The following is a 26,300-nucleotide window of genomic DNA, read 5'->3' as shown; positions in this document are numbered from 1 at the left end:
TTAAATACATCAAACAGCGGGGTGGCAAGACTTGTAGCTTAATTCTAAGACCACGTGCTCTTTTACTCACTACATATATGGGCTGAGGTACCAAGTCCTTAAGCATCTGCTGTCTCAGTCTTCCACAAGGCTGGTAAGAACAAGCACAGTCATGCGCGAGCACGCACACACACACACACACACACACAAACACACACACACACACCAAACTTGGGTGCTGGGGCAGTATCCTCACAGGTAGAAGCTCGAAGTCCACAATTCCCTACCCCTTCTCGCTTTACAAGAAGCTACAAGAGACAGCTCCCTTAGTACTATGCCAGGTGATCTTAAAACCAAAGGAAGTCGGCTTGACATAGACTTGCACAGGTGACTCTGATTCTACATACTTACACATTTTAAAGTAACCAGGACAACTGAACAGGCCCAAACAGGTAGGTATGTGTTTATATATAAAATATAGCTAAATGTGGCTCTGAAATTGGACACACCTGAGTTTCACTCACCTCAGTCAATAAATGTCTACTGAATAGCCCCAATGTATCTGGCATGTTCTAGATGTTTGGAAAATGGCATCGAACAAATGAGTGGAGGGTGGGGGAGTAGAATCCTACCCTCATAGAACTTGTGTGTGTGTGTGTGTGTGTGTGTGTGTGTGTGTGTGTGTGTGTGTGTGTGTGTGTGTAGGGGAGTGGTGGCCAACAATAAGTAAATTATAAACTCTATTAGAAGGTGATGTAGGTCAAAATAAAGTTGGGTAAAGACATAAGGATGCATGTTCAGGGTAGGTCTCATTGAGAAGTGATATTTAGGTAGCTACTTGCAGGAGATGATGGAGTGGGTCATTTGGATGTCTGGGTGACACATGCTCTTGGACAAGCAACCCACTGGTCCTGAGGCCCTAAAACCTGAGGTGGCCAGTGTGGCTTGCGCAGAACAAGTGAGGCAGAGCGCAGTGGGCAGTGAGGTAAGAGGTATGTAACATAAGTTCTTGTAGGCCCGTATAAAGACCTTACTATTACTCCAGGTGAGAGAGAGGGAACCACTGCAGGGTTTGAGCAGAGCACTGACATGGTTGGGGGCAGGTTGGAAGCATGAGTGTGAAGATGTGTCAGGAGACCATTACCATAGTCCTGGAGAAACAGAATGGTAGCTTGAGCTCAGGTGTGTGTCCTGGCTCTATGCTTTGAGTACGATGTGCTACCTTGAACTAGTACCTTACTTAACCTTCCTGGGCCTCAACTTTCTTATCTCCAAAATGGGGCTAAGAATGCCTTTCTTATATACAACTGTTAAGGATCAAAGGAGAATTATGAAAGATGCTTAGCACGTAATAAATATACAGTGGACGTTAATGTTAGTAGACTGCAAGCTCCTTTTGAGTAGAGACCATGTCTTAATGTTCTTTATACCCTCCCCTTGCCCAATGCAATACTTTCAAAATCGAAGGTGTTTGATTATTTCATCAGTTTGAACACATCCATATACGATATCCACATTTGTGTCTCTACCACTGAGAACAGCAGTGATGTTGGGCACATGGTTGTAAAAGAAAAACTGGCACCTGAGACTCTTCAGACAAAGTCTACATTCATGCATCTACTGAGCAAGAACAAGCCTGTACCACGTATCCTGATGGTAATTACATATTTGCTATTTTATCAAGGACTCCTTATCATTTTGGGCACATGGAGCATCTTCCTGCATGTGTCCCTGCTCCCAGGACCTGGGCCTGAGTCTGGTTTTGTCTTGCAGTGGTGACTTCCTTCCAATCATCTGCTCTGGGTCAAGTCCACTTGGATTTGGTACAACTGGTAGCTCACTAGGAGCCCATGAACTGCCACTAAATGCAGGAGCAGCTCTGCAAGAGTCAATCTCAGTAACTAAAATAGGACTTTTAAAAAAAAAAGTAGCAGCAGTTAGGTCCCAAGGGAGGTGGAAAAGGTCTGCACCTCAAGTCTTTTAAAAATGACTAAATAGCTGCACCATTCAGTCCGGTAGCCACCAGCCACATATGGTTATTTAAATTTAAATTTAACTGAGAATGTATAACTTCCATTACACTAGCCACATTTCAAGTGCTCGCTAGCCACATCTGGCTAGTGACTACCGTACTGAAAGTACGGATACAGAACACTGCCATCATCACGGAAAGTTCTATCGGACAACGTCGGCCTACCGAGAACAATGAACGCAGGGAAACATCGGGCAGACACTGCCCAAGTGTGGGCCTGCCAGGTTCTTGTCTTCCCGTCTCTAATTCATAGTCCTTATTAATCAGCTCAGAGACAAACAATTGATCAGGTTCTAGAAAGTGGTCATAGAGAAGAGAGGAAACAGGAAGCCAGTTAAAAAAAAAATTGATGAAATTGTTCTCAAGTGCAGCTCGAGAGAAGACAGGTTGCCGTCCAGGAGGAATTCATCACGTCAAAGGCATCATTGGGCAGAACCACCTATGATTCGTGCCAATAAAACCGAACCTGAATCTAATCAAGCCTTCAGTGCGAACTTTCATTTAGTATTAGGAAGCAGAAAGGGGAGGAAGCCGCTGAATGACACCACAGGGAAACAAACAGCCAAATCCACAATGTGAGACATTGGACAAGACAACAGACTTCATTTCCCCAGTCAGTCAATGGTGGTGGCTAAAGGATGGGAGGGGGCCACTCTAGACTGAGAGAGACAGGGCAGCCACGTGTGATTTGAGGACCCTGTCTGGATACCAGTTTGAACAAAAATAATTTTCAGAAGATATTCTTGAGCTAATGAAGAAAATTCAGCTATGCAAATGCAACATTAGGTAACTCTAAAGAACGACTGATAACTTTGTTTTAATAGCATCATGGGAATGGTTACTTAAACTGCCCATCGTTTTTTAGAGATGTGTAATGCAACACAGGGGGGTGAAATGCCACAGTCCGGGATTTGCTTCCAAATAAAAACATAATCTACAAAACACCACCACTCATCCATTTTAAGTGAGTTAGGAGCTACGTTGCAGTTTTTATCGGGACTTTGGGGCACGGCTGATGCAGATGGGTAAGGGCTGGCAAAATCTAGTTTGGGGGAGCTTTGATTCACCTGCAGATGAGGCAGCAGGATTTTCTCTGGAACTCCGAATTACGGCAGGAAAGCCTTTCTGCGGTACTGTGTACCAGGCTTTACCAACCAGTTTCCTAAATGAGCTTCCTAGAGTGGTTTACACTGAAACCTTGTCCTGATAACTATGGATGCTGGGCTGAAATTGGTTATGTTTCATTGATGGTGGGAGTGAGACTTCCCTGAAAGGTAACTGGGCATTATCTATCAAAATTATAAAGCACATACCCTTAGACCCCACAGCCCCTCATATGTATGTTGAATGACATATGTACATGGAGATTTAATGCATCACACATTATAAGCAAAAGATTGAAACAACCTAAAGGTCCAACCATAGGGAGCTGATTAAATATAGTATAAACAGTATAGTACTATTTAGCCATAAAAATAATTAGGAAGCTCTTTGTGTATATGTTTAACACATTATGTGTGCGTGTGTGTGTATATATATATATACACAGCATAAACATGTTTATATACATATATAGCATGTTTAATACATTGTATAATTGACAAAATGGGAGAAAGACTATCTTCCCCCTTTTGCTTGCAGACATCTATAAAATATCTCTGGGGGGATACCCAAGAAACCCATATCCCTGTTTGCTCCACACGTCAGGAACGTGTGACTTTCACTGTCTATTCTCCTGGTTCTTTTGAATTTGGAACAATGCCAATGTATTATCTCAGAAAATAAATACATAAGATTTAAATTTGAAAAGTGAGGGTGAGTGGACCAAATTGTTTTTGTTTTTGCTAGATTCTGCGGAGAAGGATCTCCATAACCCCAAGGACAGGACAATAGGAGCTTCTCATTTACATCACAAGGGGGCCCAAACATGCTACATGGAGGGGTCGGGGTCTCTGCTGCTGTGGTTCTCTCTCAGGTGACTCCAGGACAGGAGAGACATGGCTTTCTTTCCCCTCTAGATTTCTATTAATATCACCTCCTCCCCCTCGCATCCACACAGCCCATCCCAGGGGCATCAAAGCAACACTTGGATCTTCTAACTGCAAAATTCATGTCAACATCAACACAGAGAAGAAAGCCAGCAAGACTGGAGCATGGGAAATGTTCCTTCCTAAGCTCAGTTTAGCTGGGCAGCTTTGGAGAAAGAACTCGATCCGTGAAGTGACGCAGGAAGTAACAATGAGTCACAGAAACCCAAAATGGGTATAGTTTTGTATAAAAGCAACTCATCCAATTCATACGCGTTCCTTGGGCATGATGTGGATTTTTATCTTTTGCTTCCAGAATTCCCCTTCAATATAGCTCTAATCTGAAGTCAACCTGAGCCTCTGCCAGGCATATTCTCATTTATCCCTTCATCCTTTGAGTCTCAGATATCATTTCCTCTGAGAAGCTTTCCCTGGTTGCCTTTCTACCTTACCCCACTGTCGTTGTCTACCCATCAGTCCATTCCCTTCAGACCACTTACTACTGTCTGAAATGGCTTTATTGCTGATGAATTCAGTTATGTATTTTCTGTCTTGTTCTTCCCATCACGAGAGCAAGGGGGTTGCCTGTTTTATTCATTTTTGTATCCTCGGCACCCAGGATAGTGTCTGGCACATAAAAGGTGCCCAATAAATATTTATTAAATGAAAAAAATTCTATTAGTATTTGAGATTTTTATAAGACTCTTCAGATTTTTTCCAGCTGAAGCCTGTGTAGAAAACAAATTTTCCCTGATAGAGAATTTCAGTTTGTGTCAACATATTGTTTCTGTTGACATCTTCCTGAAGCCTCATGGTAGGCTATTAACTAGCCTTGGGAGTTTTGTTGCATGCAAAAAAAACCTCCCAACTCCAGTCCCAAAATGTGTGGTGTGTGAGACTTCTACACCAGACAGTTACGTTTCAAGTTCAACACCACCCACGGAAAAGATAGCCTGCTGAGGAAAATGGTGGGGGGGGAGGTGGTGTAGGAGACAAAAATTAAACAAAAGACTATTTCTTTTCTCTTTACCATTACCATGACAGGAAAAGCCATGGGTGTTCAAAAAGCTAAAATATATACTCCAAATTTCTTTCCTTATGCCTCACTCTGTGGGGCTAACCAGTTAAAGGGCAACCAAGCCAATCTTCTCATTTTTTTTAAATAAATAATTTCTAAGAAATGCTGCAAAGGGGACAGAAACCACACATACACACACATGAGAAAGCAAGGCAATTATCCAACAGTGTTTAATGGGCTTCCGTAGTTAGGAGTAACAAAGGTGAAATATAAAGATTAAGGCAAATTCCTCTTTTATTTCCAATCTACTTATTTCAGTGTAATAGTAAGTAAGAGAAGAGTACAGCTTGAACCACAAATTCTCAATTTGTGGATTACATGGCAGCAATAGTTCTAAACTGGGGAGTCCTTGCAAACTTACAAACTAGAAAGAATGAGATGGAGGTGAACTTGAACTAGCTTCACATGCCACTCTAAGCAGCCAATCGTGGAGGCCATTTCCAAGTTTTGACACTTCCTGCTGTTTTGGCTTTTTGGTCTGTTACCTCAGCTCAGCCATCCTCACTACCCCTACTTCCGCCCCAGGTCCTGTCCTGGGTTCTGCATGCCCTCCTTTCCTTTAGTTGAACATTCTATGGGAATATAAAGAGAGCTTGTCCTGATATTTTATTATTTTTGTTATGTCTTATTTTCATTTGACAACTTTAAAACCAGAATCAAGGCTGACTTGAGGTGTCACACACTTTGCCTTCTGCGAGGATACAGAAGAACCTTCTGGAACTGGTCTGAATTTTGCTCCATGGCTTGGATAAATGAAATCCACCTGTGGGAATAGAGCTTTGAGGGCCACATAGATAATCAGTCCTCACTCTAAGCAGCGTGAGCAGTGCTTCTCTGCTCAATACAGGGAAGGGACACGCATGATAGGGCTTCTGTACCCTGAAACCTACTTCAGTCCTAGGGACGTTTGAGAAAGCCAACACTAGCCTCCTACCACGAGAGCCACTCCAAAAATCAACTTGAACACAGATTTCCTACCTTTGCTCTCCAAGAGCCCACAGAGGAAAAGCTGTCCCACAGGGGATTCAGAGACTCCCATGAGCTACTTGCAGCTCAGAGGAAGAGCCTCTGCCTTCTTCTAATACAGATGTCTACACTCTGCTGGGCTGCCAGACGCCGTCCCCAAATAGGAACAAACGAAAACCACAGAAGCCAGAGCCCCTTCTCATGAAACCTCAAATGCTTGCATCTTGGTATTAACCCAGATACTCCAATATTTGAAAGAAAATTTTAAAAACAAAACAAAAACAGTTCCACAAATTCCACCAAGCTCTGCAGACTGCATTTTTAATTAGCAGTGCAGTTTGGTTGAGGGATGAGTTGCTTTAGTTCCAATCACTTTGAGCAAGTGAGGTAACTTGCTCTGAGCAAGGTCTTTTTCATTCATAAAGTTAGGGATGGTAACACTATTGACTCATGAGAATGAAACAAGTTAAACCAGGCAGACACTGGTCCTAATGCCCGGCACAGAAGTTACAGCTCAGAAATGTTAGCTATTATTACGCCTCGCCTACTGCCTTATCTTTTACGCTTACAAGAAAGGTTAATGGGCATGCATAAAGTTACAAATTTCAAATTTCATGCATATTCCATTATTACTTATTTTACCACCTGGAAAAGCTCAAAATATTTAATTCTGCCCTTGAAGTAAGGACAATTTTCTAGACGCGACAGTCAGCTCAAAGAATCCAAGCCCCGTGATAGGCTGTACCACAATCCGGACAAAGACTCGGCACGTGTGTATAAACCCGGGTGCGTTCTGCACTGTGTGGGCTTGCAGCACGTGAGCCGTGAAGCCCCAAAAGCTGACTTCAGCGTGCCCATCCTCGCTCAGCTGATCTTGGTGGAGACGCTGACAACCGAGAAAGTACAGCAAGCAATCTTCTCCAGAAAGGAAGTAAAATGAGGAAATAACCCCGGGGGGGGGGGGGGGAGAGTGATGACACAACCCAACTCCTGGCCACTAGGATCACGCTTCAATAAAGCAAGAGGGGGATTACACTGTGAAAAGGACCCTTGCAAGTTCTAAATTCCGTTTTTCTAAAAATCTTACAAGGGGACCTAGGAATAAAGGCAGGAGCAAGAGTGCCGTGAAGGCATCAGCATATCGTCAAGTCTTCAGGCTCTCCCCTTGTCCTCAGTAAATCTTCCCTTTGGAGGTGGCCCAGATTCCCTGGAGGCCGCACGGGGCTTTAAGGTCACTGGCAAAGCGACTCAGTATCCCTGCCTAAGCCCAACGTCACGTTTCCACATTACAGAATATGATCCAGCTATTTAAAAATACTGTTTACAAAGGGTTTGCCATAACATTTTAATACAGGCATTTCTCCCTCATTAACTAAAGGAAAAAAATGGGTGCAGAACTGGATAGAGTCTGACCTCAACTGTGCAAAAAAAAAAAATCTAAAATGCTGTCATCAGTTGCCTCTGCATAACAGAACTAGGGGTGGGTTTTTTTCTGTTTTCTCCTCACCCCCTGTTACTTTGTAACTTTCTCTAGGAACATGTATTACTTTTGTGATAAGAAAAAATTATTTAAATAACCTGAGGTTTAAAACTGCACCAAACTATGCTAAAATTCCATGAGGTTTTTCAGAGACTTAAGTCAGAGTGTGTGTGTGAGTGTGAGTGTGTGTGTGTGTAGTGGTAAAAAAAACAAAAACAAAAACAAAAAACCAGCAATTGGCCCCCAACTGCTGCTTCCTGTCCCTCATCCAACCAGGCTTATATTACAGTGCTTGGCGTCTGTCAGAATGCTGCCAACTCTTGATCACTGGGATACTGATGAGTCAGGCTGTGGGTGATCCAAGCCTTCTTTCTTCTCCTGCTCCCACAGGCTGCCTTGGGTTGGGTTTTGTTTTTCGTTGCTCATTAGTACCTCCACTCTGTGGCTTAAGAAGCCAAGCTTGTGTCTATCAATGTTCATCTTTTCTAACAGTTCTGGTGACAAGTCTGGCGAGGGAGAAGCTTGAAGTATTTGAATAAAGGGATTCGGGGATTATCTGTGCCTTCCCAATCATCGACACAATCCTGGGGCTTGGGACTCTGGGTAATTTCACAGGCTGCCTCCAAGAATCTGCACACAGGATACATGGGGAAGGCTTGGGAATTACTGGGCTGGTCTAGGGAGCCTGGTGGGGCCAAGTCAGTTCAGATTTTTCCCTCACAACTTCCTCCTGAGGGAAGGGACCTTCCTGAGTGAAGCTGGGAGCAGGGCTTAGCTCCCAGGAAGTTTTCATGCCATTCAGGTATCCCTTCAGTCAGATGGTCTGCCTCCTTCTAGAGCTGGGATTCTTCCCAGAGCTTCTAAAAACCCTGACTGACAGCCTAGGAGCATGGGTTCCACTGCCACCACCCCTCCATGGATCCCTATCAACATGCTTCCCATTCTCCCCAGGGAACCCTCAGACAGTGGTTGGGGCAGAGATTACAAACTCAGTGTAGCTCAGGGGATATTAGTGCAGACTCTGGAGTCACACCAGGTTCAAATCTCTGCTCTGCCCTGTGTATCTTGGGCAAAACATCCGTGTTCTCTGGGCCTCCCTTCCCTTATCGGTAAAACGGGCCTAGTCTATAACTACCTCACAGCGTCATGGATTGGACGGAATTAGCTAGAACACGTAGAGTGACAGGCACAAGGGAAACAATGCACAAATGTCCGCAGTCACAAAATAAACCCAAAAACCAACCTGCCCATGTTATTTGGATTCTGAAACCAAGGTGGCAGGGACAGCTTAGGAAGGCGTAGCCCACACAGACACTGAGGAAAGCCACGCTTCAGTCAGCTACCTCTCTCTCGGCAGCTCGAGGGCCCCAGCCGTCTGGCGCCACAAACCGTCACTGCAAACTGGCCAGCTACACACCACCTCCTGGGGGGAGCCAACAGGACGGGCGAAACCAGGCCGTCCCCCAGGGAACAATCGACAGCCGAGGTTCCTTCACCTCCAATTTACCATGTAGCCATTTGTTTGGCTCAGCTTTGGGGAAACTGTGTTCTTGTCACAAAACTCATGAGGAATATCCTCAATCTGAAGAGATAATTGGCGAGGAGGCCCGGGAAGGATTGATGGCCACTTCCTCGGTCAGGTGAAATGGGCCCAATCTGCCTGAGCCACGGATGTCACCGCACGGCTCCAAGCGACTTGTGTAGAATGACTGATGGGTGTTTACCTTTCCCGAGGAAATCAGGCTAATGCAACAGGAAAGATGATCAATGTATATTTTAAAAGAATGTGTATACAAACAAACTCCCTCCCATATGTTACTGGGTTTCCTCCAAAGAAAACAGATTAAATCAAATGCCTACCAGACACGGAACGTTGTATTAGGCTGTGGGGATTCAGGACCCCCTTCTCGAGAAGCTTAAAAAATCAAGTTGGGGAGACAAGACAAACATGAGTGAAAAGGTTGGGCATCAAAACAAGATATTTGTAATGAGCCAAAAGAATGAGACGGCTAATGAGTATTTCAGAGGAGGGGAAAACATGATCACTCTGGGCTTCGGAGGCCTCAAAGACGAGGGGGAGCGTGAGCTGAGCCAAAGCACAGGTACGTAGGATTCAGTAGAGGAAAAAAAGCCATCCCGGAATGGGGCACAGGGTGAACAAAGGTGGGGGGGCCTGGACTACACAAGGCACATCAGGCGGACAAGCAAATAGGTTTTGGCTAGAGTGGGGGCTAAGTGCACGGCAGATGGAATTAGAGACCTTCAGGAGAGAAAGGGGTTTTCTGGGTTGTCTAGCACAATCTCCTTTTACAGATGAGGACAGGGAAGCTCAGAGAGGTTAGGCGATTCATCTACAGTCACACAGCTAGTGGTCGATGGGAGATCAGTTGAGAAATCAAATCTATTTGTACTCAATTTAGAATCTGAGCTGACAGTAAATCAACTGGCCACCGGAAGGCAGAGGAACATCAGCCTAAGGTGACAGAAACCGCGCCGTTCCCAGCCACGAATGTTGACGGAGGCCACAGGAGGTGTTCAATAAACACTTGCTGATGAAATTGAGAGGCTGGCCGCTCTATCACTTCAGACAAGTCATTAGGTATCCCTGAGTTTATTTTCTCCCCCTCCCACTGCCTCCCCGCCCCCCAGTGAATAAAAATCCCAACTCGACCAGTGGTATACCCATACAGTGGGGAAAAAATAGTCATCCGAGATAAAAGTCAGGGGGAGTCTCAGAGGATTTCAGGTCTCTAACCTCTCCATGGTGTGGGCACAAAAGGCAGAAAACAAAACCCCTCCGTGGGTGGCAAGTAGGCTGGAGGGAAGGAACACCTGTTTTTTCCTACTTTTCAAGCCTTATGATCCCTCATCTGTTTCAAGTTGTGAGAAATCAGGTGCATTGTACATTTCCATTACAAAGGAGATACGAACCGAAAGGTTAAATGTCTTAAGAAGGTGGTCTGAGGGACGGGGAGGGCCAGACCCCCATTTACCTCCCTGAGGCAGCTCATGAGTAAGGGAGGGAGGATAACTTGCACGCTCCTGGGAAGCGAGACGGCTGGAGTTTCATTACACAGTTAAGGAGGCCATCACATATACAGATTTCCAGAAACCTCTTTGTGGTCATTTCTCAGGGTCTCTGAGCAGTTCACAAAGCAATTGGTATGATCTCGTGTATAACCCAGAAACAATAAAAATAAATAAATTTAAAAGCACAAAATGGATCACTATGAAAATTGACATTGAAGAAGGCACAGAAAACCAACCTTAAGTAACTGGCCATCTCCAGTCCCCAAGAACAAAACAGTCCTGTTCATTACCACGGTGCCATAAACGGATGTCAGGTCGGAATGGATCAAGGTAGATGAGGCGATTGGTTGGACTCTCTCAGGTTGCTCCCCTTCTTTCTGAACATGCACACAAACGCACAAATGGAAAAAAGATCATTTTTAACAACAGTAATCGCTCATGCCCACCTAGGAAGGATCCTCCTTGAGCCCCAAATACATTTTCTTAGACAAGATCCCGAGGAGCAACCGCTTAGCCCCTTTATCTGCAGGATCACCACGCTTGCCCAGCCCATGGAAAGCCATTTGTTTACTACATATTAACATGTATTGATTGCCAGCAGTGAGCTAGCCATCCACTTAACACTCCCCCAGCTGATATATGAAACCGAGTTCCACTTTATTGCCAAGAAAGAGCCCACTGCTGAATTGGGAGGGAGACAATCTCATGCTTGGCGGTTTGCACGATCCTGCTGCAAATTATTTCAGCTAGGGATTGGCTCCTGTGAGGTTAAACAAGCCACTTCCCAAGATGTGAGGCAGACCGTCCTATTGGGTGTGATGGCAGAGAGGAGGGACTGCGGATTTACCAGACTGATGCAATGCAAAGCCCAAAGACAGGGTAATTAATTCAGAGGTAAAAAGGGAAAGATATAGTCATGGCTGGTGGGTTAGGACAGAACCACAGAGCTAAAGAGGAACTAAGCACAAGGCCTGGATGTGGTGCTGATGCTCTTGAAGAAGAAACATAAAGCTCAACTTCCAACCCAAAGGCATTTCAATGGTCGGCAGTATTGAGCACATATAATCACATGCTTGCTCCCGATCATTAGATAAAAGCCCCTCTTAAACCCAGGGCAGAGCGAGTGTCGACCAAAATGTCTTGGTCTTTCTTGGTTCAAGGCATGAAGAGCTTCACGCTGCTTCCTGCCTTCAACAACAGGAAACTGAGTTTGTTACACAAATCTCTGGAAGATACGGAGCTAGAGAGAGCTGTTGCTGTCTGCAGCTACTCAGTACAGTGTGATAGCATACTTTATCTGCCAGAGCTCAGTTCCCAATCGTACTCAGGTTTCCAAACTCACATTTAAGTCTTAGCCAATGGGAGAGCCAGTAAACTCCAGTAAGCCTCACTGGAACTCTTAAAATTGTCCTGTTTGGGGACAGGGGAGGTGTGCAGGCAGAGGCTAAGACTTATTAACTTCATTATATTATTGCTGACAGTGTTTATGTCTTTCAATTTATGTCTTATTAAACATTCATTATTTTTAAACCCACCAAGTTTCATTAACATCTGAAGTAAATGGATTCATGGACTAAATTGATTCCTAAAGGCTTTAAAGTGCCGTCTATATTTCTTTGTTGAGGTTGCGCAGGGAAGAAAAGATAAGCTAGCAAGGATTTCTCCAATGCCATGATCACTTTTCAAGGGAAAGATGTCATAACCTAAGAGAAAGTGACTTATTTGCATAAAATATTCCATAGTGAACTCAGTTTAAGAAGATTTTTGGAAAGCCCATTAGAGACTATTTTTTTTCCTGTTAGATACTTTACATGCAGTCGGGGAAAATGAGGAACTGTCCTGTTAAAATTGAAGTTAAGAAGAAAAAATCTGGGGCGTCTGTGTTCGGCTCAGGTCATGATCCCAGGGTCATGGGATCAAGCCCCGCATCGGGCTCCATGCTAGGCTGGAAGCCTGCTTCTCCCTCTCCCACTCCCCCTGCTTGTGTTCCTGCTCTCGCTATCTCTCTCTCTCTGTCAAATAAATAAAATCTTTAAAAAAAAAAAAAAGAAGTAAAAATCTCTGTGGGTCTGAGAACCAGAACAATAGATCACTGTTTAGATAAGGATGCCTCATGACTATGAGCAGAAAGAGAAAAATCGGGTGACCTTTAGACTGAAAAAAATAATAAAACCACACCACACATCTTGCTTTAAAATAAAACCAGAATTGTTCAAACTTAAGATCAGCTGACCATGCCTACTACTCTTATTAAATATTTGAGCATTACAGAAAGGCTAACTCAGAGAATTGGGTGTCATCTGTCTGGGCATCTGGAATGTTCTAATACTGCTATCTTTGACTGGAAGACTCCATTCTCCCTCATCTCACGGCACAGAAAAAGTTATGGCTATAGATGGTTGATTATTCATCCACGAGGACCAAATGGGACCGTGTACGCCTACCTCTGGCATACAATAGGTGCCTAATAAGTGTAGCCATTCTGATTAGCCAAGAACCATGACATCACAGGGAGCCTTTGCTGAGGCTGGATGAGATATTCTGTTTGTGATATTCTGCTTAGAGCAAAAAAACAAAAACAAAAACAAAAGAAACCCCAAACAAAAGAAACCAAAAAAAACCAAAAGTGTCTCAAAAGCTATAGCACAAGGACAAAAATTGCTTCCAAATTACCATGCCATCTTTTTCAGCATCCTTCCCTGACTTCTGACCATTCCTTAATTGTAGTTTTCCAGATTAAGTCCTGGATCAGTAGCTCAGGTAAGTAGCAGAGCCGTGAAATCAACAGCCCTGAACTTGGGAGCTAGCGGCATAAACAAACCTCCTGGATCTAGGCGGTCAGACAGCTTAGGTCTGCATTCAAGTTCAGTTCTCACCCACTGGCTGACGGGGGCAATTTATGTAACCCTGTTGGGGGTTGGCTTCCTCATTCGTGAATAAGGCTCATGATTAAGCCTGGTTGGTAGGAGGGTTATGAAGAAGAGACTGTAGTGATAGTAATACTAACATGCTGATACATGCGAGCTGGTACTTATCGTGTGCTACTTGGAGTATTTTATCACCTTACCTAATCCTGGCTCTGTCACTTCCACTTTGTGCACATTATTTAACCTCTCTGTGACTCCCCTACACAATGGAAGTGATGATAATGACTGAGTAGGCAAGCCCCAGTGAAGCTTAGCCTGCTCTCAGTGTTTGGCGCACAGAAATACACGATCCATATTTGTTTTCATTACCTCATTTTAAAACACCAACAGTTGCTGCCATACTTGTGGCAGTTATTCCCACCTTCTTTGCCACGAGAACCCTGATTTTGTCCAGGTAACCTGGGAAACCATGATTGGTCTAAGCCACACAGTAATCCCATTCCCCACTGCCAGGTATTTGCTTTCCTGCTCCTTTGAGCTCTGGGTAGCCATGTGGTCCAGTTTGGGCCAGTGAGATGGAAATTCACTGGAGGGGCTTCTGAGAATAAATCTCCTCCAAGATAAGAAGTGGCTCTTGAGAGAAGCCTGTCTGCCCTCTCCCCTCACGTGCTCCCTTTGAAATCCGCTGTGTGAGGCTACCATGCACAGAGAGGTGGTGGCCATTTTCCTCCCATGAAATTCAAGACGGAGGATGAAAATCAACATGCTAAAATCGGTGCATGGGAAAAGAAAGGCTCTAGGTTCTTGAGGACACCATGGAGCACAGCTTCCAACCTTTAAACGTTTACTAACAACAGATGTTATGATTTAAGTTGCTGTTGAATGGGTTTTCTGTTACTTGCAACCAAAAGCAAGTCGCTGCAAGAAATGAGAGTCATGTTGGACATGACACCAGACTCGCTTTTCCTCAGCTACGAGGGACCAAGGACTGGCTAAGCGCTTGTTCCTCTCACCGTGGAGGACCTTGTCCACAGTCAGGATTGTATAGCCAATTACAACAGCGAGCCTGGAAGAAAATAGGAAAGAGCCATTCTGGACCTCACGTAAACTCCAAGGGCTGCTCTGGCTGAATGGAAATGGATTCTTTTGTGCTAGAAACACACAGAAATGGACAAGTCCCTGTGAATGGAAAAAGGGGCCCTCTGAGTGGCTTTCCTACGCTCATTTCAGCAAATGAAAACAAAAGAAAGACAGCCTTCAGAGAAACCTCCTCACAAAAGTGAAGTTAATACCTAGGGAGTCAAGCCGAAAAAAGGGGTGAAATGGGCAGTCGGCCCCCTGTGTCCAGAGATTATTCTTACTCTTTCTTTTTTGGCCTATTTTCCTCTCTTGCCCTTCTCTCCCCTTAGGGCATAATCGCTAATGTTGCTCTCAGCCTATTCTGTCTAGTTTATTATGTGTAATTTATTTCTGAATCCCAGCCTCTGCTTGTTCGTCTGCGTATAACAAGGTTAATGCCTTGTAATGATGCTTTTGCCAGTTCTGCCTTTCATGACAAAATCCAATCTTGATTTAGCTCTAAACCTTGTCTCCCCTTTGGGCTTTCTTGGTTCCCTCAGAGTTGTCATTCTGCTTCTCCTGCCTGCCATGTCTAACCATAGCGTCACACCTACACCTTAGCCCTAAGAGGGAAAGTTTTCTCAGTTTGAGGGAAAAAGCCACCTGGTCTCAAGGCTACTGAGAAGGGTGAGCGCTGGTGTGCATGTGTGTGTGGGAGTGCGTATGGGAGTGGTGGCCTATCGCAAGGGGAAACAGCTTGACATCCTTGCAGCACCCTTATACGACCTTTCATCGACAACAAACACTTCCAGTGCACAACTCCAGGGGGCTCCGGTCATGTATTCTAGGGTGAACGGCACCCTCCGGAGCTGAGTAGCACTGTGGCCCTGCTCCCGCCATGCAAAAGATGGCCTGGCTCATCAAGGCCTTATGCAGGGTGTTCACAGCCCCGCTTTAGCTATTAGGGGAACAGCAGGAGGAAACGTGCACAACAGTGGGACCTTAAGTGGTAGGGACCCAGCAAGAGTCAAGTCTTCTACTCCCAAGGTGCTAAAAAGACTCCCTCATTTGGTTTTTCCAGGAAAGGTACCAACTGGGGGCCTATTAACTACTGACACCTTGATGAAATGCCTCTTGGGCAATTACTTTTGTATTCTGCTCTCCTTTGGCATATACTTATTTTGAAACAGTTTCTTCACCATTTCCTATGACTTACCAGGGGTCCACGTGCAGTTGGGAAACCTCAGTTGGAGCCCTACACTCAAGACCTGTCTGTGAACATGTACGCACACACACCCATTCTGTCCCCTATAGGCTGCTTGATTTTGATAAGTCTCTGAACCTCAATGGACTATAAATCTATAAAATGGACCTAATAATATATATGCCCTGCTTATTAGCATTGTTGTGAGGCTCAAATGAAACCATGTGTGTGAAAATAAGTAGAAAACTATCTTTATTAAGCTAGAGAGATGGAAAGAACAATTTTTCACCCAAGTTAGTGATTTCATTAGCCATTAAGGCTCCTGTTGCTTCTCTTTATTCTTCTGGAGTATATAACATTGCTTGGGTTCTAAGTTTATGGCATCTCTCTGATCATCTGAAGGAAGAATTTACCCTGGAGACTCAAATGATCAAAAGGAAAAGTTCAAAGTGTGCACAAGGGGTGGAGAAGTGAAGTTCAGGGACACGGCTGGGCAGCATATACCCCGGCAGGCATCAGGCAGCTTGCAGTGAAACCACAGGAAACAGAGTCAAGTTTGAATTTTGCCTGTTCCCACTTGCTCTTCTACCTTCTCTCCTCCCTCCAAACCCCTCAGTGTCCTTCAGCCTCGAAGCCCTACCCACCACCAAAGTCCCACTCTCCAAGATTTATCCTTCCTTCTTCCGGCTTTACACCCTTTCCCCCATCAAAATCTCCATCTGCTCCTTGAGGCTAATTTCAGTCAATTAGTTATGAAAAGAACCTGACTCAAATAATCCACAAAAAGATGAATGGCTGACAGCGTGGGGAGAAAAAAAAAACCAACGCATTTTTCTACATTCTTACAGTTGAAAAGCTCTCAGTCCACCAATGTTTTCCCATGAGGAAGCTGCTTGCATTCTAGATGGGATATTTCTTTATCATGGGAGCTGTCCTGCGTGATACAGGACTTTTAGCATCCTGACCCCTGTCCATAAAATGTCAGTAGTGCCCCATCCTGTCATTTGATTAAGTATGAAAGCTCCTTCCCCCACATCTCTACATACCAAGTAAATGGCCTCCTCCTTCCTGAGAACCACTGGAATCTATCACAAGGTTTCAGAATTGCTGGAAAACGATTATCTAGATGTTTCTTGCCTCCAGCCCTGTTCCTCCCTAGTCTTCCCCATCATGATGAAAGGTACCACCAATCACCCTAGCTCCTCTCTTTCTGTCACTCCCCACAGCCATATATGAAAAATCTCAGCTGGATTTGCCAAAAGTCTTGCCTGTCTTCTCCATCTCCACAGCCAGCGTCCAGGCTAAGCACCCTCCATCTCTCTCCTGATCTACTGCAAGAGCCTCCTGATCTCTCCCTTTCAACCTACAATCTTTCTCCAACTAGCAGTCAGAGTGAGCCTTTAAAATATAAAACAAGTGATGTTACTCCCTTGCCTAAAGTTCTTTACCACCTTCCCCTCACACTTCAAACTAAATCCAAATGTCTCCCCAAATCCTACTTGAGCTCATCCCTGCTGACTTCTTCACATTTATTCCCACCACTCCTCTCTTCCATTCCACTTCAGTTCCCACAGTGACTGTCTTTCAGACTTTTTAACATGTTACCATATTTCTGCCTCAGGGCCTTTGCACATGCTATTTCTAGTTCCCCTTGTAGGCTGGATCTTTCTAATCTTTCAGGTTTCGAATTCAATGTCACCTCCTCACATTGTATGTAACTATGTAACTAGAGACCTTTCCATCCCTACTCCAGTTATTATGAATCATAGCACTCCACTTTTCCCTTCAAGATTGTTTTACAATTTTATTTATTCTCTGTCTCCTGGTAGACTCCAAGCTCTAACAATCATTTATCTGATTCTGCACTTTGAAGGCAGCATATACCTAGGCATCTGATATGTAGTAGGTTGTCAATATATGTTTATTGAATGCATGAATAAATACGTGGATCAATGTTTGAATTCTTTCAGTCAATATCTTATCAAGCAACCTTGGTACATTGCTAAGTAGATCTAATCAATACCGAGTTCTGCAGTTGAGCCAAAATTTGTCCTTGTAAACTCTGGACCTTGGTTCTGCCTTAGGGAGCAATACTAAATTACCCCACACCTCTTACTACCATGCATCTTGGCCTTCTCCAAATTTTATATCCATAGTTCATGCACGAGTTGTAAGAGAAAGTTTCTGGGTCTCTTGCCTTCTCAGTCCATAGGCAGTCGGCAGAGTCAGTTTACTGAAAATATGGCCCTACCATGTGAACAAAGTACTTTAGGTTGTTCTCTGACCAAAAAAAAGAGATAATAGTAATAATAATTGGACTGGTTTTTCATGATTAGAATAGCATAATTTATGAACATGGCCTCACATTGGGTTAACTCTTTAAAATAAAAATAGCATAATAGTAGCATGGAAGAATAGAAAGAACAAGAGATTTAGAGTTTAAAAATGTGGGTTCAAGTTCAAGCTCTATCACTTATGAGTTATGAGTCTTTAGGCAGATCATTTAACGTGTCTGAGCCTTCTCTCCATCCTGAAATGAATGGTTTGAGTAGGGGTTCCATTGGCATCCACAGTTCATGGATAGAATTCAGGGATAAAAAAAAATAAACTTACAGCTGAGCCTTGAACAGCACAGGTGTTGGGGTGCCAACCCCTTGTGCCAATGAAAATCTGTGTATAACTTTTGACTCCCCCAAAACTTAACAACTAATAACCTGTTGACCCAAAGCCTTACCAATTAACACATATTTTGTATGTTGTGTGTATTATATACTGTATTAAGATAAAGTAAGCTAGAGCAAAGAAAATGTTATTAAGAAAATCATAAGGAAAATACATTTACAGTACTGTATTTATCAAAAAAAATCCAAGTGGACCTGCACAGTTCAAACCCGTGTTGTTAAAGGGTCAACTATATTTTAGCTAACTTCAACGGAAATTTAGCATTTTCTTTAATTATGAATGCAGGACACAGTAGTATTAACTGAACCTGTGACTTTGTCACCAAAAGAAATCAGATATATCATTTTATAGTTGTTCAGATATCTCAAAATATCATTTATGCTCATCTCTACTTTGAAATTACGGGAGTTCCTGCTGCTAGATCCTGCAATGTAACGTGCTAAGATATATTACTCCATCTCAGGGCACCTGGGTGGCTCAGTCGGTTGAACGTCCAACTCTTGGTTTTGGCTTAGGTCACGATCTCATGGGTCATGATCTTATGGGTCATGAGATCGAGTCCCACGACTGGCTTCTAGCTCAGCGGGGAGACTGCTTGGAGATTCTCTCCCTCGGCCCCTCCCCCCACTCACGCATGCATGCTCTCTTTCTCTCTCAAATCAATCAAGCAATCTTTTTACTATATCTCAAATTGAAAAGCAATTTGATATATCTTTGCATCCATATCACTGGTTCATTTTATAATTCTGTTTTTATTTTGTGCACCTAAAACCATTCTTCTGAGAAGGATCTATAGGCTCCACAGAAGTCCACAGCACGAGGGCTCCACGGGGGTGGGAGCCCTAGGGGGAGAGGACACAGAGATACTGCTGCCCACATTAGTCTGCCCACATTAGTCTGACCTACAACCTCTGGCTGCTCGCGGGCCATGTACCCCTCCTGTTGCCTCAGAGAAGCAAGGCTCAGCACTTGGAATCCAATTCTTAAGATTGGTCACTGATGAAAAAGGAGCCTCGGGAAGATGTCAATGAGCAATGATTAGGAACAGCTGGTGTGTTTGAGAAACTGCTTCTCAAGCGGACTCTTCCAAGACCAGGTGGGGGTCGGGGAGGGGGGGTGATAGAGGAACAACAAGGAATCGGGCTTCATTCCCTCACAGGGAAATGCCCTTCCCTCTGGGCTACCTGGCTTCCTATCAACATAGCTCCAGTGTCGCCCCTTCTTGGAAGCTCTCAGGTCACTGTGCTAGAATCACAATCTTCTCCACGAAATGGAGAACACCTTTTCCATTTGACAAATGTTTATTGAGGGCCCACTAGGTGTGAGACCGTCTTATGACGACAGACCTGGCCACTCCCCTCAAGGCACATCCAGCTTTTCTCCTGCTTCCTCCAGGGCCCACCTCCCATCCACTCCCCACAGAACCTCATTATCAGGGACGCAATGCCCATCATTTCACTTCCCTTCCAAGGCTCCTCTGTGCTTTAGGAATAAAACATCCGCTCCTTCCCACAGCCTGCGAGGCCTACAGGATCTAGCTATTGCTGCATTCTCCAACCTCCTCGCCCAATGCTCTTCCCTCACCACCTCCCCAGTGCTCAGCCACGCTTACCTCGTTCCCCTGTGAGCCCCTGCACTTGTGCAGCGTGCAAGGAGTGCTCGTGTCCCAGTTCCCCATGGGGACATCTACAACCATCCTTTCTCCTTTTCCCGGTGTCAACTCAACCTTCTTAAAGAGAGCCTTCCCCAGCACCTACTAAGCTCATTTGCAGTCCCAACCTCAGCCTGTACCTCTGGTTCCCCATCTGTGAAATGGAAGTAGCAGTATTACCCACCCCATAAAGTGCGGTGAGGATTAAATGAGTTAATGTTGGTAAAGTGCTTAGAACACCACTTGGTACACAGTAGGTGCTCCATAAATGCTAGCTATCATTTCAATATAAAAATAGCTTCTTTATTCGCTACATGTTGTCTCTTCTATTTACCACTGACAGAAATATTTTTGTACAGTGCTCGGCATGTAATAGAAACTCAAGAAATTGTTCCTTTGAACTGGTGAGCATCCTTCTAATCAGCTGTTTTGCCTCTCCATTCTTCTGAGCGATCGCTCTAGAACACCATCAGATCGCGTCTGCATATCGCCCTGCTCTTGTCCTCCATCAGCCATGGCTATGGTTTTCACACCCTGTCTGGCAGAATCCTAGAAGTTCCTCTGAGATGCCTCAGGGACAGGCAGGGGTGGGGAGGGCCATGCCACAGGGTTCTGGGAACCTCCTAACCCCTGTCGCCCTCTGTGTCCCAGCGCTTGGCCGTGGTCTCACCCAGAGCAGCAGGTCAATGGTGATCTACTAACCTTTCTCTCATACGGAGCTCCTGGTTAAGACTGATTGTAAGGACCAGGTCTGGAAGGTCTGAAAGCGACTGGCCATCAGGATAAAATCCAGCCGCCTTTGCCTGTCTCATTAAGCCTGGGGCCATCTGGCCCTGCATGCTCATTTCTGGACGCTTCCCAGCCAGGGTGAGCTACCTGCGGTTCACAAGCTTATTCAACGTCCCGCCTGCGCGCAAGCTGTCCCCTCTCTCTGGAACTCCCTTCCTTGCCTCCTCCACATGGCTTCGAGACACAGCTCCACAGCTCCAACATCACCTCCCCGAAGCCTCCGAGATCTTTCCAGGCTGAGTCTGACACTCCACCTAAGGGCTTCCACAGCATCTTTTTGCTACCTCTCACCATGTCTCCTGGCATTGTATGGGCTTGCTTTACTCTCCCTCTTGCCATCAGGGCAGGATGGGCGACTCCCACCTGTGGGCCAAATCTGGCTGCCGCCTGTTTGGGTTTTGGTTTTTTTTTTTTTTTTTTGAATGGCCCAGGAGCTAAGAATAGTTTTTACATTTTTAAATGTCTGGGAAGAAAAATGAAAAGGATATTTCATAAGTGGAAATTATGTGAAATTCAGATTTCAGTGCACATAAGGTTTTATTAGAACACTGTCCCATTTGCTCATTTATGTATCGTCTACGGTTGCTTTCTCACTATAGTAGCAGAGCTGAGCAAATGCAACAGAGACTGTAAATGGCATGCATAGCCTAAGATATCGATGATCTGACCTTTACAGGAAAGGTCTGGTGACATCTGCATGAGAGCATTGGCCAGGGGAGTGAGACTGGGATTCCTGGGGTCAAATCCTCATCATAACTCCTCCAAGGAAAACAGTATCTATAACTATTAGGTAGACAAACCAATATAAAACTTAACCACAGACTGTGAGGTAAAAGGTCACAATTCGATTTAGTTTTGTGACAGTATAAAAATTAGCATTTTCACCAAAACAGAAAACTAAGACTAAAAGAACCCCACTATGAGCACATTTCATAAAAAGCAAAACAAAAAACTTAATACTACCATGCTCCTACAAACAGGTTAGACGCATAACGCCTACAAATTGCCCCCCCCCCCCGCAACAAGCAGACTTTGGGATTCCTCAGAGCAGGCCTCAGTCTTTATCACCCACGTACCACCACATGTTCGGGGCACACAGAGAACATCAAGAAGCTTAAAGGGAGGTAGAGATGGTACCGTGCTACTGTAGTCAGCATGGTGGTCACAGTGGGGCTCTTCACCATTCCATTCTCAGGGAAACTGCCCACTGCACCTTCTGGGGGCCATGTTGACCCCCCCCTTCTTCTGATTGGGCCAGGCAACCTGCCCCAAGGACAAGAAATCCCTACCCTGAACTAGGGCTCTAATCTGGTGTGAAAAGGTGAGTTGGACCCAATGCTATCTCTTTCTTGGTAATTTGAATAAATAATACAAATTGTTGTTGCCAGTGGATAGCCAATGCAGAAGGTTAAGTGCTGTTGAGAGGTAGAGTGGATATCAAAGCAGGCTGCAGTATTCAGGTGGAGGGTTTGAGGGGCAGATGTTTGAGGAAGAAGAGGCCATTGGATGGCAGGACAGAGGGGAAGTAGCCATGCTAAGTCATGTTGACAGTGAAACCTTAGAATGAGTATCTATTACTTCCTGCTGCTGAGCTTCTTCGAGCTGCCTTGGGTCCAGAACCTCCTTCCAATTCCATATCAAGGAAGCTTCATCCTATTACTATTAATAATCCTGATGGTGAGAATAGTAAATACATACATAGCATTTACTATGGGTCAGGTAGTGTTTACCCAAGACCTATTAACTCCTTAATCCAGACAATAATCCTATGAAGCAAATAGGATGCCTATTTATAGATGAAGAAACTGAGACACAGAAAGTTTAAGTAATTTGCTCAAGGTCCCACAACTCGTACATGGCAGCTTTGGTCCCAGTTGACCTGGCTCTGGAGTCTGTCCTGTAACCACTACACAGTCCTGCTCCTATTCCCAGATTTCCATGGAATTCCACCAGTTCTTTCCACTAAGACCTCCACCCCCTGATTTGAGCTTGCTCCAGTAGATGTTTGTTTCATGTAACCAACTGTGCCTAAGATAGAAATTCGGATGAGGACTGATGCTCTAAAGAGTAGATCCTCAGAGAATTTCAACATGTGGAGCTGGTTCTGATGTACAGGAGGGTAGAAGACTCTGGAAATCCCCCCCCCAATCCTGGAATGAATTGCAAATAGACTGCTGTATACAAGAGTGGAAGAGCTCATTAAACTGTGACCTTTAGGTTCTTGAGACTCAGACTACAAGCTCAAAAACGGAAAGGCTTTAGAAGGTTTTCTAGGTATTTGCTTTGAGCAATTAGAAGAGTATAAGGAGTATAACAGACATGAAAAGATGCTCAACATCAGTCATCAGGGAAATGCAAATCAAAACCACAATGAGGTATCACCTCACACCTGTCAGAATGGCTAAAATCAACACAAGAAACAACAGGTGTTGGTGAGGATGTGGAGAAAAAGGAACCCTCCTACACTGTTGGTGGGAATGCAAACTGGTGCAGCCACTCTGGAAAACAGTATGGAGGTCCCTCAAAAAGTTAAAAATAGAATTGCCATAGAATCCAGTAATTCCACTGGAATACTGGGTATTTACCCAAAGAAAATGAAAATACTACCCACTCAGTTTCTGATTTAGTAAGTCTGATGTGGGGCCTAAGAATGTGCATTTCTTACAAGTTCCCAAGCGATGCTGATCTGATACGCTTTGAGAACCATTGGCCTACAGCATAAAGCCCTTTCCTCCTGTCACTGAAAAGCATGATCATGCATGTTAGGAAATTATACCATGGAAATTCCAACCATGCTGGGTTTCTATGGCCAAAGTTAACTCCCAGATTGGTAAGACCAGAAGCCTGATTCTTCCAATAAATGGGGATTTCTGGGAAGAGCTGGAGGGATGGAGGATACCTGATAGCCTGGGACTCAGGAAGAAAGAGGTCCTGGCACATCGGACATTAAGAAAAAGCCAATGGTTAAGGGGGTATGAAGTGGCCAGACTCAGGAAAATGTTGCCATTAAGCACAGGAAACATTTCCAACGTGATGCTCTAAGACCTTGCATTTATTCATTCCACAAATATTTCTCAAGTCCCAACTATGCACCAGGTACTGTACTAGGTACTCTGCGTTCAACAAAGAACAAAATGTTATTGGTTCCTGACCTTCTGGGGCTTGCCTTTTAATTGTTGCTGCTAACAAAGACAAGAGGGCCTATAACCCAGACTTAACAGGCTGAGACCTCCGGATTCAGGACATGCGCTAGGTTGTGTCCAAGAAGAAAGACTGGGAGCAGCCCCTTGAGGCCTTGTTGGTCTCCCTGAGGTCATCTGTGAGCCTTAATATAAAGAATGTCAAAACAGTCCAAAAGTTGACAGCTGAGGAGCTAAAACCCTCTTAGAGTCTGAACTTTCGGTTGTACAGTCTGCAAATCGAGAAACTCCGTTCACAGTCATGGATTCTCTGCTCTATCATGTCTACTGTCCGCAAACAAATGATCTTATCAGAGCAGTTGCAAGGGCCTGAGTTGCTCCACACAAGGTAGGACTGACACCAGAACCCAACATCCACGTGCTGGACTGTCCGCAGCGGTGGTGTAAAAGCTCAGGTCCACAAGTCAGACCACCCAGGTTCTAAATCAGCAGCTGTGGAACCTAATCAAAGTTCTCCAGGCCTCGATCTTCTCACTTCTAAAATCATAGTAGCAACTACAGTCCTTGCCCCAGAGGAGGACTGTGAGAATCAGCCAAAAATAAGGCATGTCAAGTGCTTAGCCCAAAGCCCGGCCATTATAACTACCCAGCAGATAGTAGCTATGATTGCTTTTTCCCTCTAATTGGGTGTTGGGGTTTTTTTTAGATCTACCCTTGCTTTTCAGATGCATGTAGAGGGGGAAAATTCACCATCTAGTCTTTAGATGGCAAAATGGCTAGACAGGATCATAACAGAAACTAAAGGAGGAATAAACATCACAGGAAGACTGTGGATTTTGAGGTCCAGAGGCAATGCACAAGGCTGCACTGCTGAGTGATCCTGGGACATCACTTCTGCACACAACAGCTAGAAGTATCTTGAGTCACTGTCTGCTGGAGAGCATGTGAGTGTTTTTGTGGTTGTCTGCCTGACAGTTGAATTCTATCAGGCAGTGGAATTATGGGAGTGTGGAAGGCAGTGTGTCTCCCCACAAGGGGTAGAATGAACTACAGCGTCCATCCTATTAGCCGACAGTTATTAAAAACACACCACCCTCAGTGTCTACAGAGGGGGTGGACGCCATGTTTAGACCACAAGCAACCCCAGGACCCAACTATGGCAGCCAAACCACTGCGGAACAACAAGACTTTGAAACTTGGGTCCACTTTTCTCTGAGTGCCTTGGTGAGCCAAGGATAGCAGGAGTTCAGAGGGGGAGGAAGTCAATGAACTTGTACATAATTTAAAGCATTTTTTTATATTAACCCAAGCACATAGATAGGTTATGGAACAGAATGGGGGGGGAAAAATCACATGAAGTTTTAAAGCACTTCAAGGGGCACCCTCCAGCCTCACCCCCACGTTGTAGGAGAGGTTGGCTGCTGCCTCTTTAATTAGGACTTCCAAGGGAAAGTTTGAAAAGCAGTAGAATGGTGGAAAGAATACAAAAGTAGACATTTCAAGATTTGAGTTTAAGCTGGAAGGCTCAGGCGCTTACTATCTTGAGCAAGTTACTTGAGTTTCCTCATAGGTAAATGGGAATGTTCCTCATGGAATCAACTTTAGACTTGATCAGGGGCTCAGAAGAAATAATGTACGGGGAAGTGCTGTACAAATACTTATTAGGATCATCAGAGAAAGGGTCTATGAAAATCAGCTGCCTTGGCATGGGTGCATGGGTGCTGAAGGTAACCTGCTCTAGTTATGAAAGTGATTCAAAGTTGGTGGCAAGGCAGAAGAAGTAACGACCCAGCGTGTAAATGGCTGGGTACACACTCATTGCACAAGCACCTCGTAAATTAATCCTCAGCAGAAGCAACTGACCTATGAGAGCCAAGAAAGGAGAAAACACAACCCAGTCACTCCTGTCACTTTGCTACCTGTGGTTGATTGAAGATGGACAAGAAGAGAGAGCCATCTAGTAGGAAAGGAGAAGGCAAGCAAATCCAACTGCTGTGTCTCACTGCCTATGGACTGCTGTTAAGATTCCTGTGTCTGCTCTGAAGGAATCGCTGTTGGAATCTATTGAGACTCCCTCTAGAGCATTTCAAGTCAGTCTCTTGTTTTAGGCACCTGTAATTCAGCATGCCTTTTCCAAAATGCATTCAAAACCTGAAAATAAAATGCAGAACAAATGCAATCAAATGACATCATTGTTCTGAGTGACAACCAGGGGCACTCTGATCCTGTGACCCCGTTAAATGGGGCTGCAACCTGCTATTGTCCTTTCCGTGGCAAAATCAGCAGCACCCAGCACAGAGCTTTGCTTACACAAGC

The 26,300-nt window shown here is 44.6% G+C and overlaps 1 protein-coding gene across 3 annotated transcripts in view; it reads right to left on the bottom strand.

Moving 5' to 3' along the window:
- PLXNC1 (plexin C1) overlaps positions 1-26,300 on the bottom strand; it is a 142,044-nt gene that overhangs the window by 112,322 nt on the left and 3,422 nt on the right. For all 3 annotated transcript variants that reach the window (XR_013449311.1, XM_036074499.2, XM_036074514.2), the window contains exon 2: positions 10,829-10,969. Coding sequence is in view for 2 of the 3 variants with exons in the window: in XM_036074499.2 (XP_035930392.1) it covers positions 10,829-10,969 (141 nt within the window). In the remaining variant the exon portion in view is untranslated. The remainder of the gene's footprint in view (positions 1-10,828; positions 10,970-26,300) is intronic.

The sequence above is a fragment of the Halichoerus grypus genome, chromosome 6 (assembly GCF_964656455.1).
Source record: "Halichoerus grypus chromosome 6, mHalGry1.hap1.1, whole genome shotgun sequence".
Lineage (NCBI taxonomy): Eukaryota > Metazoa > Chordata > Mammalia > Carnivora > Phocidae > Halichoerus > Halichoerus grypus.
This window is presented reverse-complemented; position numbering and strand designations above follow the sequence as displayed.